Raw genomic sequence first — 16,814 nt, 5'->3', positions numbered from 1 at the left:
GTCTGTCTGTCTGCAACTTTAATGAAACTAAACTCTCTGCAGAGTGCAGTAAACTAACACAGACACCAAGAAGAAGGGATTATACTGTAGAGACAAACTGAACAGGATTGTGAGGGTCTGTCTGTCTGTCTGTCTGCAGCTTTAATGAAACTAAACTCTCTTCAGAGTGCAGTAAACTAACACAGACACCAAGAAGAAGGGATTATATTGCAGAGACAAACTGAACAGGATTGTGGGGCTCTGTCTGTCTGTCTGTCTGTCTGTCTCTCTGTCTGTCTGTCTGTCTGCAGCTTTAATGAAACTAAACTCTCTTCAGAGTGCAGTAAACTAACACAGACACCCAGAAGAAGGGATTATATTGCAGAGACAAACTGAACAGGATTGTGGGGCTCTGTCTGTCTGTCTGTCTGTCTCTCTGGCTGTCTGTCTGCAGCTTTAATGAAACTAAACTCTCTTCAGAGTGCAGTAAACTAACAGACACCAAGAAGAAGGGATTATATTGCAGAGTCAAACTGAACAGGATTTTGAGGCTCTGTCTGTCTGTCTGCAGCTTTAATGAAACCAAACTCTGCAGAATACAGTAAACTAACACAGACACCAAGAAGAAGGGATTATATTGCAGTCTCAAACTGAACAGGATTTTGAGGCTCTGTCTGTCTGTCTGCAGCTTTAATGAAACCAAACTATTTTCAGAATGTAGTAAACTAACAGACACACACACACACACACATATATATATATAATGTGTGTGTGTGTGTGTGTGTAATCGCGTAATATTTGCCAGGTTGATTCCCCTGATGATATAAACGGCTTGGGTGGCAGTGTGAGCATGATATACCGGAGGCCTTTCCTCTGAAAAGTTTTTAATCCCGCCCCGCTTCGACACAAATCTGGCAACGAGTCAGGATTTAAGGAAAAAAAAAACGAAAAAAAAAAACATCGTCCTTCGCCAGCTACAGTTTAGGGCTGGACCCGAGGACTGTGCATACCACGTCTTCACATTAGCAAGAAGGAAAGACTCGAGAAAGAAACAGCAAATACATTTAGACAAGCGCGTAAAGAAAGGGTTTAAGAAAAGTTTAAAGAAGTAACGAAAACAAACAAACAAAGTTTTGCGCCGCGGGTGGTTCGATGAGGAAATGAAATAAAAAAAATAAAATAAAAAATAGGGCTGTTTTTTTAATTTTTTTTTTTTTTTTATATTTTTTTTTTGTTTTTTTTTTTTTTTTAATTTATTTATTGTTTTACACTTCGACTAAACACGGTTTAAATCGGTAAAAGAAACGGATTCAAGGATGTGTAAGATATTAAGCGCTATTCAAGCCGGGGTATTGCTTTGCTTTTTAGGACAATATTTTATTTCTAACACAACTGCAGAGTCAAGAGAAAACTTTACACCAGAGGTGAGTCTATAATGAACATTAAAAAAAAAAAAAAAAAATCTGTTATAATACATTTAACCCTTTACACAATGCAATATGTATGTATGTGTATATATACATGTGTTATATATATATATAGGACAAGTGGACGTACCGTGTTCTGCTTTTTTCGGTTAATGATTAACTTCGGATAAGTTTCATCTACTTTGCATGTTTATATAGTGACGTTACTTAGCTACAGCGCCTAGTTGTTGTGTTTCTATCACTGAAGGTTATTACTGAGTTTCAGTATGTTTGAGCGCATCAGCGATTGAGAAATACTCTGTGTTGACGGGGAGGGGAGGGGGGGGGAGGTTGGCGAGGGAAAACAAGCCATTGTGGATATATTTGGGATAAATATGAATGATGCATGGTGTTTGAAGAGTAAAGGCATGTCAGAGGACGCTGTCGCACCCCAGGTCTGCTCTTTTGAAGCGCTGTCGGGTTTTTTTTTTTTTTTTTTTCGAGTGTGGGGGAAGGTGCTCGATCAAGGCGTGAAGAAGCGATTTTTATAATTCTTTGTCCTCGGAGATACGACCTTTTGTGGCGTCTCTGCTGAGCTGTTTTGAAAAACATTGTAGTTAGTTTTTATATGTTTTTTTTTTTTTATGGCCGTATTTACACCAGCCTTTACATTGCTTTTGTAGTTTTTTTACCCTTTCCCAATACTATATATATATATGCATTTCTATCGCGCTTTTCATACAAAGCACGCCACAGTACGCTGTCGTTAACCTATATAAACTGGTGTTAATCATAGTTGTCGAGTGACTTTTGAGTCAGTCTGTACTTATCTGATAGCCCTTTTATAGACCTGTACAGCATTGCACGCTCAGTGCACATGTGCAGTTCTCTGTGGTAAAAGCACAGCAAGGTGTGGTAAATCATTGCAAACCCCAGATACACGACCCGAGAAAGCGTGATATAAGCCACAGTCGTTTTTAGTAGAATTCACTACAAGGTTTCGACTTTCCTATGTTGTAGGATTTTTTGTCTTCCTTTGTTTTTTCTTTTTGTCATATGATCCCCCTCTCCTCCTCCCCTCTCCGCTCCCCCCTCCCCGCTGCCCCTTGCATGTTTTTCTGTTTAGTTGACCTCTCTAGGACTCCTTGCCGCTGCATTTTTTTAACCCTTTGCCTAACTTGTTGCACGCACTTTTTTTTTTTTGTTGGTTTCCTCTGCGTCGACCCCCCCCCCCCCCCCGACCCCCCCCCCCCCCCCATGCGCATTGCCTTTTCGGAAAACTCTTTTTGAAAATGATCATCCGGGACCATTTGACTCTTCTATTCCATAGCAGTTTGAGAGCCAGTCCGGGTTTTACATTCGTTCTGGGAGCTTTAATAATAACCCAGGACAAAAGTGTTTAGTAAGCAAAAGAAAGAGAGCGAGAGAGAGGCTAACCCTGTTCAAACATTGCTACTGTTCTCTCATTACTTTTTGCTCTCTATAGCTAACCTCTCTCTCATCTTGGCCTGATGTTAATCATTACCCTTCCCAAAGAAAGAATGCAGAGCCTGCAGGGTGATACAGACTGCTGGCAGAGCCACTGAATCTGAACAGATAAGAACCCAACAAAACAGCTTCTTCCAGTTTGATCTGCTAGCAGACAGCAGGAAGTCAGCTTAACCTTTGATCTCTGGAGGTCTACTTCCCTGTGCAGTTCATTGGCTGTTTCACTGCTTGACTTTCTTAGTTTCTTTCAAACAGTTTGACCCGTGCAGAGTTTCTGTCTGTAATGTCCACTCAACAGACAGACACACTTGCTACAGGAGGCTTTTAAATCACAGATGCAAACATGAAAGGGACAGCTGACTAATCATGCACACGGTGACATCACAGATACAAAGTGACATGACAGATGCAGACATCACAAATTGACAGTCAAACTCACTGAATAAAGCTTCAATGTAAGATCACTGTTTGTCAGTCTCAACATAGGATTGCATTGTTTGTACCAGCCATCAATTCATTTGATAGGTTCTTAATTCAAGCTGCAAACGGTGTCATCATTTGTTGATAACAAACGTCATTTTAATCATTTTAGGTCAGATTGATGATTGTTCAAAATGCTCTCAACGTCATTGGTGTTTTTTTGAGGGTGATGTCATCGCTTTCCCCTGGAAACAGTAAACAAGAAAGTTGTCTGTGAAAAACATCGGCTTTCTAGAGGATAGTCCAGGAATGTCCTTGCTGTTCTGTAGTTATTCCACAAATGAGACTCTGTCTGTTCAAACAGTATGCTGTTTATATAACAAGGCATGGAAAAATGCCTTCTGGTTCATTAACTATGCCAGTTTGTAGATACTCCCTAACCAGAAATGCAGGGCTTTGTCAAAAAGACAAGACCAAACATTAACCAACCTGAAATCTTTCCAATTGCACTGCTATAGTTCTGTGCAGGGTTTTATATCAGTGTTATACAGTGCGGTCCTGCCAGCATTGCCCTGTGTACAGCACAGCACAGCCAGGCTCTGCCCAGCACACGGCAGGCAATGCCAGAACACTAGATTACAGCTTTCTATAGACGCCACTGTGTTGGGTAGCTGCTGTAGTTCTGTCCAGGGTTTTATATCAGTGTTATACAGTGCGGTCCTGCCAGCATTGCCCTGTGTACAGCACAGCACAGCCAGGCTCTGCCCAGCACACAGCGGGCAATGCCAGCGCACTAGATTACAGCTTTCTATAGACGCCACTGTGTTGGGTAGCTGCTGTAGTTCTGTCCAGGGTTTTATATCAGTGTTATACAGTGCGGTCCTGCCAGCATTGCCCTGTGTACAGCACAGCACAGCCAGGCTCTGCCCAGCACACAGCAGGCAATGCCAGCACACTAGATTACAGCTTTCTATAGACGCCACTGTGTTGGGTAGCTGCTGTAGTTCTGTCCAGGGTTTTATATCAGTGTTATACAGTGCGGTCCTGCCAGCATTGCCCTGTGTACAGCACAGCACAGCCAGGCTCTGCCCAGCACACAGCAGGCAATGCCAGCATTGCACTAGTGTACAGCTTTATACAGACACCAATAGCCTGCCAGCGCACTCATGGTACAGCTTTCGATAGATATCCACTGTTGTATGTTTATATTGTAGTTCTGTCCAGGGTTTTATATCAGTGTTATACAGTGCGGTCCTGCCAGCATTGCCCTGTGTACAGCACAGCACAGCCAGGCTCTGCCCAGCACACAGCAGGCAATGCCAATGCACTAGATTACAGCTTTCTACAGTAGCTGCTATAGTCGTTTTTACAGGAAATTGCTTGGAATATTGAAACTGAACCTCCTCCCCATCTCTAGGTCTGGCTGCAGCAGTATGGGTACCTGCCCCCGGGTGACTTGCGTACCCACGCTGCCCGCTCTAAGCAGACTCTCTCCTCCGCCGTCGCGGACATGCAGAGGTTCTACGGCCTCCGAGTGACCGGCGTCTTTGATCCAGAGACTGTCCAGTGAGTCCCTCGACATGCCTTCTTTCAAACAATCCCTGAGCAAGGACCCCCCTCCCCCCAAGCTGTTCAACACTCGCTAGAACTGGCTTTACTAAAAAAAAGCTTCATAAATTCAATGGCTAACGTTTCCACTAGAAGTCTTTCTCAGTGTCTTCAGTGTCAATTCAATGGCAAACGTTTCCACTAGAAGTCTTTCTCAGTGTCTTCAGTGTCAATTCAATGGGTAATGTTCCCACTAGAAGTCTTTCTCAGTGAGATCAATGAAATCAGATTTGTTTCAGTGTTTGTAAAGGAAAAGATACAAGCAGAACTTGGTATTGAATACAGAATTTAATAAAGGACATTTTTTACATTGTAGCAAAGAACAGGAATCGATTCGAGAACATATTCAGTTTTATGTGCTGTCATTAATTACAGCTCTAAAGCATTGGCCAAAAGTTTTACATCACCTAGCATTTTAAGATGGAGACATAATAAAAAAGATCTCAGGGAATGTAAGTTACTGACAGATGTGTTTCCTTGCAGAGCGATGCAGAGACCGCGCTGTGGAGTCCCTGATAAATTCGGCTCCGAATTAAAAACCAACTTGAGGAGAAAACGCTACGCTATCCAGGGGCTGAGGTGGAACCACAATGAAATCACCTTCTGGTGAGAGCTGCCTGTCTCAGAGATTGAAACAACACGGTTTGAAGTGGATCATTTCTCTACCATTGCCTGTGTCAAAGGGGAGCTAGACAAAGTTTTCAGATGAGTTCTGTTTAGCAGAAGCAACATTCTCCCCTCTCTCTCTCTCTCGCCCCCCCTGCAGTATTCAAAACTACACTCCGAAGGTGGGAGAGTCCAGGACATTTGAAGCAATCCGCCATGCGTTCCAGGTCTGGGAGAGTGTCACGCCTCTACGCTTCAGAGAAATCCCCTATCACCTGATCAGGGACAAGCACGAGAAGTTCGCTGACATCATGCTGATGTTCGCCGATGGTTTCCACGGCGACAGCACCCCCTTCGATGGGGTGGGTGGCTTTCTGGCCCATGCGTACTTCCCCGGCCCGGGCATAGGAGGCGACACTCACTTTGACTTCGCCGAACCCTGGACTGCGGAAAACTCTGACCTGTCTGGTGAGTTTCATGACTGCTAGTGCTGTAGAGCGGTCCTAAAGGTACAGCCTTAAAATCCATTCTCTCGCCTCTTATTAGCTTTATTAACGTGATCACTGGCCCCTCCCTTTAAGGGAGTGCTGACCATCTTTAAAACCCATTCTCTCACCTCTTATTAGCTTTATTAACATGATCACTGACCACTCCCTTTAAAGGAGCGCTGACCATCTTTAAAATCCATTCTCTCACCTCTTATTAGCTTTATTAACATGATCACCGGCCTCTCCCTTTAAAGGAGCGCTGACCATCTTAAAAATCCATTCTCTCACCTCTTATTAGCTTTATTAACATGATCACTGGCCCCTCCCTTTAAAGGAGCGCTGACCATCTTAAAAATCCATTCTCTCACCTCTTATTAGCTTTATTAACATGATCACTGGCCCCTCCCTTTAAAGGAGCGCTGACCATCTTTAAAACCCATTCTCTCACCTCTTATTAGCTTTATTAACAGGATCACTGGCCCCTCCCTTTAAGGGAGTGCTGACCATCTTTAAAACCCATTCTCTCACCTCTTATTAGCTTTATTAACATGATCACTGGCCCCTCCCTTTAAAGGAGCGCTGACCATCTTTAAAATCCATTCTCTCACCTCTTATTAGCTTTATTAACATGATCACTGACCACTCCCTTTAAAGGAGCGCTGACCATCTTTAAAATCCATTCTCTCACCTCTTATTAGCTTTATTAACATGATCACCGGCCTCTCCCTTTAAAGGAGCGCTGACCATCTTAAAAATCCATTCTCTCACCTCTTATTAGCTTTATTAACATGATCACTGGCCCCTCCCTTTAAAGGAGCGCTGACCATCTTTAAAACCCATTCTCTCACCTCTTATTAGCTTTATTAACAGGATCACTGGCCCCTCCCTTTAAAAGTGTGAGTTTCTAACCCTGCTCAATCTCCTGGCTCTTGATCATGTCAGTATTAATAGACTTCACTGTGGGGAGTTCTGAACCCCAGGACTGGGTGCAGGTGCAGCAGGGCTAGTGTGTGAGTTTCTAACCCTGTGATTGGATGAATAGACAATGTGAAAGCCACGTCTTGTTCTGATTTCCTAGGTAACAATGTGTTCCTGGTGGCGGTTCATGAGTTAGGCCACGCCCTCGGCCTGGAACATTCCAACGACCCGTCAGCGATCATGGCGCCTTTCTACCAGTGGATGAATACGGAGAACTTTGAACTGCCGGATGACGACCGCAGAGGAATACAACAGCTGTACAGTAAGTAGATCCGGTCGGTATAAACATATTTAAAACAAAAGGGACTGTTTTTTTCATGGCATTTTCAGGACGTATTTTGTGAGCTTCAAATGTATTTATTTTTTATTTAATGTTACCTTTTTTTCTGATGAGTAATCCAGGTAGATTCTGAGAGAATTATTAGTTTTCTTTCTTTCTTTCTTTCTTTCTTTCTTTCTTTCTTTCTTCTTTCCAGGTACCTCATTGTTCCCAAGGCCCCCACACTCCCCCCGAAGAAGCCTGACATCATCGGACTGTAGTAGGCCCCCGGGGGGCCGGGGGACCCTTGGGGGCCCCCCAACGGGGGGCCCCCCGGGGGGCCCCCCGGGGGAACCCCGAGCGGGCCCAACGTGTGCGAGGGAGGCTTTGACACCCTCCGGTGCTGTGGGGCGCCATGATGCGCCCCTTCAAGCAGAATCTCCATTTGAAGACACTTCTGTGGGGGGTGGAAACGTTTTGTTTCTGCATTCAAAGCCCGTAAGTCGTGTTTTAATAATAAAATAATTATAATAATAAATATATAATATATAGGTATTTTGCAGTAAAACGAGGAAACTTTTATCCAAAGCGACTCCCACAGACTAGGGGGGTGAACTCTGCATCATCAACAAATGCTGCTGCTGCTGCAGAGTCTCTTCCAATAGGACCTCGTTTGTTTGACGTCTCGTCCGAAGGACGGAGCACAAGGAGGTGAAGTGAGTCGCTCAGGGTCTCACACACACACACACACACACACACACAGCCAGGATTTGAAGCTCCTGGTAACTAAGAAGCCCCTTTCTTCAGCCCCTGGAGCAGCGAGCCTCAATTCGTTATGAACGTGTTACACACTGACAGGGGGGGAGCAGGGCGTGGTGTGAATTGATCTCTTTTATTTGCGTGTCTTCACAGAATGAGTGGCTGTGGCGTGTCCGGGATAACCGCGTGTTGGACGGATACCCGCTCCTGATTGGTCAGTTCTGGAGAGACCTGCCCGCCTCCATCGATAGCGCCTACGAGAGAGGGGACGGCAAGTTTGTGTTCTTCAAGGGTCAGTGTCAGAGGTCAAACACCAGTTTAATTTAGGGGGATTAGAAATAGCATTAAAAGTAGTTTATTTTAATTGTAAATGAGACATTATATATATATATAAAATCTTTGAAAACTCCAAAGCGGTGGTGTGTAATTCAATATGGTAACGTAGCATTATTCAGCAGCTTTCATTCGACTTTATGAAGAAAAATGAGTTAATTCTATATATAAAACTTTTGGCCAGCTTTATTATTATTATTATTATTATTATTATTATTATTATTATTATTATTATTTTTATTTTTAGCAGATGCCCTTACCCAGGGCAACTTAATTGTTACAAAATATCGCATTATAGAGTATCACATTACAACTAAGAATGCTGCTGATGTTAATAAAGATAATGACGTGATTTTCTTTCTCTAGGTGACAAGCACTGGGTGTTCTCCGAGTCCAGTCTGGAGCAGGGCTATCCCAAGAGCCTCCGGGATTTGGGGAAAGGGGTTCCCAAAGACCGGATTGACGCTGCGCTGTTCTGGCTTCCCAACGGAAAGACCTACTTCTTCAGGGGGAACAAGTGAGTGGATTAGTCTGATCAGAGTGGCACTGCTGCATCTACAGCTCTGGCCAAACGTTTCGCATCCCCCCCTCTGTATAGAATGAACTCCCTCAGCTTCATAGAGTCCAGTGAAAGCTGCTGAATAATGTTCCCTTGTTAACATATTGAATTGCACCCCCTCTATATAGAATGAACTCCCTCAGCTTCATAGAGTCCAGTGAAAGCTGCTGAATAATGTTCCCTTGTTAACATATTGAATTGCACCCCCTCTATATAGAATGAACTCCCTCATACTTCATAGAGTCCAGTGACAGCTGCTGAATAATCTTCCCTTGTGAAAGTCTTCCTGTGCTGCTATTACAGCTTTTTTTTTTTTTGCGATATCATTTTGTAGTTTTATAAAAGATGTAAATTATGTTCATATTGTTTTTAAATCTTTGTTTTTTGTTATTGTTATGTCTCAATGCTTAACCAGGGCTGTGAAAATGATTTTTCAAAGGAATGTTTGACATTAGCTGTAACGAAATATTATCAGCATGTTTTTTTGTTGTTTTTTTTTCCCAGATATTACCGTTTCAATGACGAAATGAAAGCCGTGGATTCGGACTATCCCAAACCTATTAGCGTTTGGGAAGGAATTCCGGATTCTCCCAAAGGAGCGTTTATGGGAAGCGATGGAGGTAAGGAATTTGGCTAATTTTAAAACAGTTTGCAGCAGTAGCATGGTAATGATGCTCTGTGTTTTAAAGTATAAACTAATTAGCACTAATTAGCACTGTCAATATCACAGGCTTGCTATTGCTGTGTTTGTGATCAGTTAACATACATTCTATTATGTAAATCGTTAAACGAATTCCAAGCAGTTTTATAATCTACAGCTCTGGCGAAAAGTTTTAAATCACCTAGAATTTTAGGATTGAACTTCATTAAAAAAAAAAAAAAAAAAAAGAATATATCAACAAGTTTTAGATCAAAAATATTTCAACATGTTTTAGATCTTTTTATTTCATATCATGTAATCAAAAGAAAATTACAAAATGATATCGCCAAAAAAAAGTCGACCGGAAGCCGTAATATCAGCAGAGTAAGTATTTCATGATAGATTTCTAAATGCCACATTTTTAAGTATCTGGGAAAACTCCAAAGATACTATATAGGGGGTGCTCTCATTAAGATTGAGAAACAAGAAAGATTTGCTGTAAGAAGGGAAAAGAATTCAGCAGCTTTCAATATGTTAACAAGGTGAATTCATATATTAACAAGGGAACTTTCACTGGACTCTATGAAGCTGAGGGAGTTCATTCTATATAGGGGGTGCAATTCAATATGTTAACAAGGGAACATTATTCAGCAGCTTTCACTGGACTCTATGAAGCTGAGGGAGTTCATTCTATATAGAGGGGGTGCAATTCAATATGTTAACAAGGGAACATTATTCAGCAGCTTTCACTGGACTCTATGAAGCTGAGGGAGTTCATTCTATATAGAGGGGGTGTAATTCAATATGTTAACAAGGGAACATTATTCAGCAGCTTTCACTGGACTCTATGAAGCTGAGGGAGTTCATTCTATATAGAGGGGGTGCAATTCAATATGTTAACAAGGGAACATTATTCAGCAGCTTTCACTGGACTCTATGAAGCTGAGGGAGTTCATTCTATATAGAGGGGGTGCAATTCAATATGTTAACAAGGGAACATTATTCAGCAGCTTTCACTGGACTCTATGAAGCTGAGGGAGTTCATTCTATATAGAGGGGGTGCAATTCAATATGTTAACAAGGGAACATTATTCAGCAGCTTTCATTGGACTCTATGAAGCTGAGTGAGTTCATTCTATATAGAGGGGGTGCAATTCAATATGTTAACAAGGGAACATTATTCAGCAGCTTTCACTGGACTCTATGAAGCTGAGGGAGTTCATTCTATATAGAGGGGGTGCAATTCAATATGTTAACAAGGGAACATTATTCAGCAGCTTTCACTGGACTCTATGAAGCTGAGGGAGTTCATTCTATATAGAGGGGGTGCAATTCAATATGTTAACAAGGGAACATTATTCAGCAGCTTTCACTGGACTCTATGAAGCTGAGGGAGTTCATTCTATATAGAGGGGGTGCAATTCAATATGTTAACAAGGGAACATTATTCAGCAGCTTTCACTGGACTCTATGAAGCTGAGGGAGTTCATTCTATATAGAGGGGGTGCAATTCAATATGTTAACAAGGGAACATTATTCAGCAGCTTTCACTGGACTCTATGAAGCTGAGGGAGTTCATTCTATATAGAGGGGGTGCAATTCAATATGTTAACAAGGGAACATTATTCAGCAGCTTTCACTGGACTCTATGAAGCTGAGGGAGTTCATTCTATATAGAGGGGGTGCAATTCAATATGTTAACAAGGGAACATTATTCAGCAGCTTTCACTGGACTCTATGAAGCTGAGGGAGTTCATTCTATATAGAGGGGGTGCAATTCAATATGTTAACAAGGGAACATTATTCAGCAGCTTTCACTGGACTCTATGAAGCTGAGGGAGTTCATTCTATATAGAGGGGGTGCAATTCAATATGTTAACAAGGGAACATTATTCAGCAGCTTTCACTGGACTCTATGAAGCTGAGTGAGTTCATTCTATATAGAGGGGGTGCAATTCATATGTTAACAAGGGAACATTATTCAGCAGCTTTCACTGGACTCTATGAAGCTGAGGGAGTTCATTCTATATAGAGGGGGTGCAATTCAATATGTTAACAAGGGAACATTATTCAGCAGCTTTCACTGGACTCTATGAAGCTGAGTGAGTTCATTATATATAGGGAGGGGGATGCGAAAATTTTAGCCAGAGCTGTAGAACGCAAACAGCAAAGTTTTACAAAATGTGCAATTGAATTAATGTTTTTATAAAAACCAAACTAAATTGACTAATCTGCAACTTGTACCCCCTCTCTCTCTCTCTCTCTCTCTCGCTCTCTCGCTCTCTCTCTGTCTCTCTCTCTCTCTCTTTCCTCCCCTCTCACAGTGTACACCTACTTCTACAAGGGAAACCGCTACTGGAAATTCAACAACCAGAAGCTGAAGGTGGAGCCGGGCTACCCGAAATCCGTCCTGCGGGACTGGATGGGCTGCGATAGCGAGGACAAAACCGGCCGAGGCGAGACGGAGGTGCTCATCATCGAAGTGGAGGAGAAGTCGGACCGCGGGGTGAATGCAGCGGCCATCATTATCCCAGTGCTGCTCCTGATCTGCGTGCTCGCAGCCCTGGGGGCCCTCATTTTCTTCCGTCGTTATGGGACTCCTCGACGCTTGCTGTACTGCAAGAGATCCTTGCTGGACAAGGTCTGAGGCAACACTTTAAAAAAGGAAAAATAAAAACCAATCCACCCCCCCCCCCCCCCCACACACACAATAATCTACAAACTGTGTTCTGTAGTTTAAATGTACATCGGTAGAACTTTTGAAATGTTTTGCCCAAGCGTTTCTGCTTTTTAATCGTTGTGTTGAATGTAGTCATGTTGTGGGTGTGTGTCTCAAAGTAAAAGCGCTCCTGAGGGTCGTGGACCTGCACAGCTGTGGCCAAAGGTTTTGCGTCCCCCTCCCTGCACACAGAACGAATGCGTTTTGCTTCATAAAGCCGCATGAAAGCTGTTGAATAATGTTATGTTAACATTGAATTCCACACCCAGCGCTTTGGAGTTTTCCCAGGCAATGAAAAACAGACTGGGGAAAATGTGACATTTTGAAATCTGTCATGAAACACTTACTGTGATGCTGTTATGGGATCCGGTAGACCTTTTTTTGCGATATCATTTTGCAGTTTTCTTTTGATCACATCATGATGTGAAATAAAAGATTGAAATTAAGTTCATATAGTTTTTTTTGGTCTCGATTTTTGAAATTCTAGGTGATGCAAAACTTTCGGCCACAGCTGTGTGTGTTTATTCACAGTAAAGTCTTAGAGAATCACAAGAAAGCGCCAGTGCAGGGCTTCAGATGATAAAACATTTAAACAGGTTTAATTTTTTAAAGATTCAGATTTTAAACGGAAATGATCACACCTCTACAGCTGCGCCACCTGCGAGAGGCAGACTGGCATTCTGGTGTTTTACAAAAAAAAAAATAGTACTCGCTATGCAAGAAACAGTCTGAGATTTTTTATTTGGATTTTTTTTCAATTCCACCCCATTAGATTCCTCAAGATTTTAAATCTTGTAATCTGTACGTTTATGTTGTGTGTGTTTTTTTTTTCAGAATTAATGTATTTTTACGATAAGTTTACGATTAATTTTTATATTGGGTAAAAAAAAACAAAAAAAAAAAACCTTTTGATTTGTTTGTTCTGGGCATGTCTATTTATCTCCTTTCTTTCTTTCTTTTTCACTTGACGATGCAGTTCAATAGATTGCTGCTTTTTTATTTTAAGGGTAAACTTTAAAAAGAAACAAACAAAAAAAAACCCGTCGGTTTGTTGAATTTTTGGCAGATTGGTTTCAATGCAATTAATTAATCTAGAGCTGTTTGGGAGCATTTATAAAAATGCCCCATAGTAAAAAGCACAGTGAAAGCATGGCACAGCATAGGGAAGCATTGTAAAGCACAGAGAGGTCTGGTAAAGCACAGGGAAGCATTGTAAAGCACAGAGAGGTCTGGTAAAGCACAGGGAAGCATTGTAAAGCACAGAGAGGTCTGGTAAAGCATAGGGAAGCATTGTAAAGCACAGAGAGGTCTGGTAAAGCACAGGGAAGCATTGTAAAGCACAGAGAGGGTATAATAGGTATAAAATGTTGTTGGTGAGACTCCACAAAGCCCAAGAAAGTTAAGACAAGGTTTTAAAGCCGATTTCAACTGGTTTTATTACACAGTGAGAGGGTATTGAATGCGTTGCCAAGGGCTACTGAGCTGCGTTACTGAGGCTGAAGCATTGGGATCCTTGATTATTATGGGATGACATCTGCTACTAGGAGCTGGGATTCGTATTCTTAACTTTTTCCATGACAAACTCTGAATCTCTTACTGTCAACATTTCTCTTCTGGTAATGCAGATCTAAAAAAATAAATAAATAAATAAATTTAAAAAAAAAAGTGATCTCTTTCACAAAAAATAAAGACTTTTTACAACAGACAAGGTACTGGGGTGTGCCGTGGGGATTAAATGAGTTTAGGGTTTTATATGAATGCAACTGTTTTGTTTTGTTTTATTTGAACTGTAAACAATACCTGCAGGCCAGGGCTGGCTATTGGCAGTACTTCCATTATTAATTGTTTTTTAATATTACTATTATAATTATGTTATTAAAAAAAAAAAAAATTATAAAAACAAATCCTGTGGTCTTTATATACACACACACACACTGAGACACACACACACACACACTGAGACACACACACGCACTGAGATATACGCACATACGCACACGCATACACTGAACGCAGTTGGGATTCAAGGAAACACATGTACATGGATTAGGGAGTGGTTAACATGTAGAAAACAGAAAGTACTGATTAGAGGAAAAACCTCAGAATGGAGTGTGGTAACCAGCGGTGTACCACAGGGATCAGTATTAGGTCCTCTGCTATTCCTAATCTACATTAATGATTTAGATTCTGGTATAGTAAGCAAACTTGTTAAATTTGCAGACGACACAAAAGTAGGAGGAGTGGCAAACACTGTTGCAGCAGCAAAGGTCATTCAAAATGATCTAGACAAGATTCAGAACTGGGCAGACACATGGCAAATGACATTTAATAGAGAAAAAAGTAAGGTACTGCATGCAGGAAATAAAAATGTACATTATAAATATCATATGGGAGATATTGAAATTGGAGAAGGAATCTATGAAAAAGACCTAGGAGTTTTTGTTGACTCAGAAATGTCTTCATCTAGACAATGTGGGGAAGCTATAAAAAAGGCTAACAAGATGCTCGGATACATTGTGAAAAGTGTTGAATTTAAATCAAGGGAAGTAATGTTAAAACTGTACAATGCACTAGTAAGACCTCATCTTGAATATTGTGTTCAGTTCTGGTCACCTCGCTATAAAAAAGATATTGCTGCTCTAGAAAGAGTGCAAAGAAGAGCGACCAGAATTATTCCGGGCTTAAAAGGCATGTCATATGCAGACAGGCTAAAAGAATTGAATCTGTTCAGTCTTGAACAAAGAAGACTACGTGGCGACCTAATTCAAGCATTCAAAATTCTAAAAGGTATTGACAGTGTCGACCCAAGGGACTTTTTCAGCCTGAAAAAAGAAACAAGGACCAGGGGTCACAAATGGAGTTTAGAAAAAGGGGCATTCAGAACAGAAAATAGGAGACACTTTTTTACACAGAGAATTGTGAGGGCCTGGAATCAACTCCCCAGTAATGTTGTTGAAGCTGACACCCTGGGATCCTTCAAGAAGCTGCTTGATGAGATTTTGGGATCAATAAGCTACTAACAACCAAACGAGCAAGATGGGCCGAATGGCCTCCTCTCGTTTGTAAACTTTCTTATGTTCTTATGTTCTTATGAGACACACTCAGTGTAATGCAGACCCATCGTTGCATTGGCAGTGTCGTGTCTGATTTAATGAAATCCAGAGTAAGGTTTGCCGGCAGAGCTGTGGTCTCCCAATGGCTCTGCTAGCCAGGGTTATTCCAGGGAGTGTTCCAGGGTTCGAGGTTTTAAGCACAAAGCATTTAGCCTAGGTCGAGAGTCTTTTACCAGATGTGAAAGCTTTACAGATGCAGGACACAAGCCAAAGAGGGGATTTCAAAAACATCTGTCAGGCACACTCAACCAAAACACACACACAGCACTTTCTTTTTTTCCCTCGACTGTGGACACACACAGACGGACAAGATAGAGACTAGACACCAACACACAGACAAGATAGAGACCAGACACACACACACAACCCTACTATGGGGCGAACAATTGCTGCTGCAGAGTCACTTCCGATAGGACCGTGTTTGTTTTATGTCTCATCCGAAGGACAGAGCACAAGGAGGTGAAGGTACTCGCTCAGGGATTGAACTGGGATCCTCCTGGTAAGAAGCCCCCTTCTCTAACCACTGCAATCCCAAGCCTCCTTTATCAGCACTAGAAGCCAGTCAACACACTAAAAAAAAAAAAAATTGATATTTGTAGGCATGTCACACTTGACACGTGTGCATTTATCTGAGAAATGCTTATCTGATTGTCATGGAACTTGGTACGAACGTTATTGAGAGTCTGGAGTTATGGAGTCCGTCTGTCCATCTGCACAGACATTTCTGTCTACACAGACTGTGGTCGAGGGATAGGCTTCACTGCAGATTTCTACCGCCACACATTCTATAAAAATACAAATAAATCAATTCCTTTTTTATTATTATTTTTGAGCTGTTACAGGAAGTATGTGTTACAAAAACGTCCCTGTCCATTTCTCGGGCCTTGCCCAACCAAAGTGCAGCAGAGCCCACTCACATCCTGCAGGAAAGCCCCCTGCTTCGGTCTCTCTGCAAGGCCCCAGGTTTGGAGGAAGAAGCCTGAGGCTCCCCCCCCCCTTCTGTGCTGATGTGTGCAATGCAATGTGGAAACAAAGACTCCTGCATCTGTTTCCAATCTTTAAAGAAACAAGATGTGTTTAATAGCCTTGCAAAACATTTTATTGTTAAAACAAACAAAACAAAACAAAACAAAACAAAACAAAAAAATAATAATGAACCAAAAAACATTTTTAAATATATTTTTTATAAAAATTGGGAAATGGAAATGTATAAAAACAAACCAAAGAAAAAAGTTACAATTTTATTAGTAAGAAGACAGCCATTAGTTTTGTATCACACAGGGAAAGAAGAAAGATTGATGGGACAGATTCAAGTCTATCAGTTTATAGTAGTAAAATATACAATACGAGATTTTACATTGGTAAAATGCGCCACCTGTTGTTAAAAATGAATAATGCAGGAGACTGAAAAGTTATCCTCTAACTCAACCCGCAAAATAGTCTCACAGCAAATTTATTA

The 16,814-nt window shown here is 41.6% G+C and overlaps 1 protein-coding gene across 1 annotated transcript; it reads left to right on the top strand.

Moving 5' to 3' along the window:
- Positions 1-929: 929 nt before the first annotated feature.
- On the top strand, positions 930-12,221 carry LOC121306845 (matrix metalloproteinase-14-like). The gene is made up of 11 exons (XM_041238781.1): positions 930-1,403; positions 4,711-4,859; positions 5,385-5,507; positions 5,668-5,975; positions 7,074-7,235; positions 7,450-7,488; positions 7,548-7,632; positions 8,099-8,283; positions 8,691-8,841; positions 9,388-9,503; positions 11,848-12,221. The coding sequence occupies exons 1-11, from the start codon at positions 1,296-1,298 to the stop codon at positions 12,168-12,170; spliced, it is 1,749 nt and encodes a 582-aa protein (XP_041094715.1). The 5' UTR covers positions 930-1,295; the 3' UTR covers positions 12,171-12,221.
- Positions 12,222-16,814: the final 4,593 nt, after the last annotated feature.

The sequence above is a fragment of the Polyodon spathula genome, chromosome 50, assembly GCF_017654505.1.
Source record: "Polyodon spathula isolate WHYD16114869_AA chromosome 50, ASM1765450v1, whole genome shotgun sequence".
Lineage (NCBI taxonomy): Eukaryota > Metazoa > Chordata > Actinopteri > Acipenseriformes > Polyodontidae > Polyodon > Polyodon spathula.
Note: the sequence above shows the minus strand (reverse complement) of the source record. Positions and strands in the feature narration are given on the sequence as shown.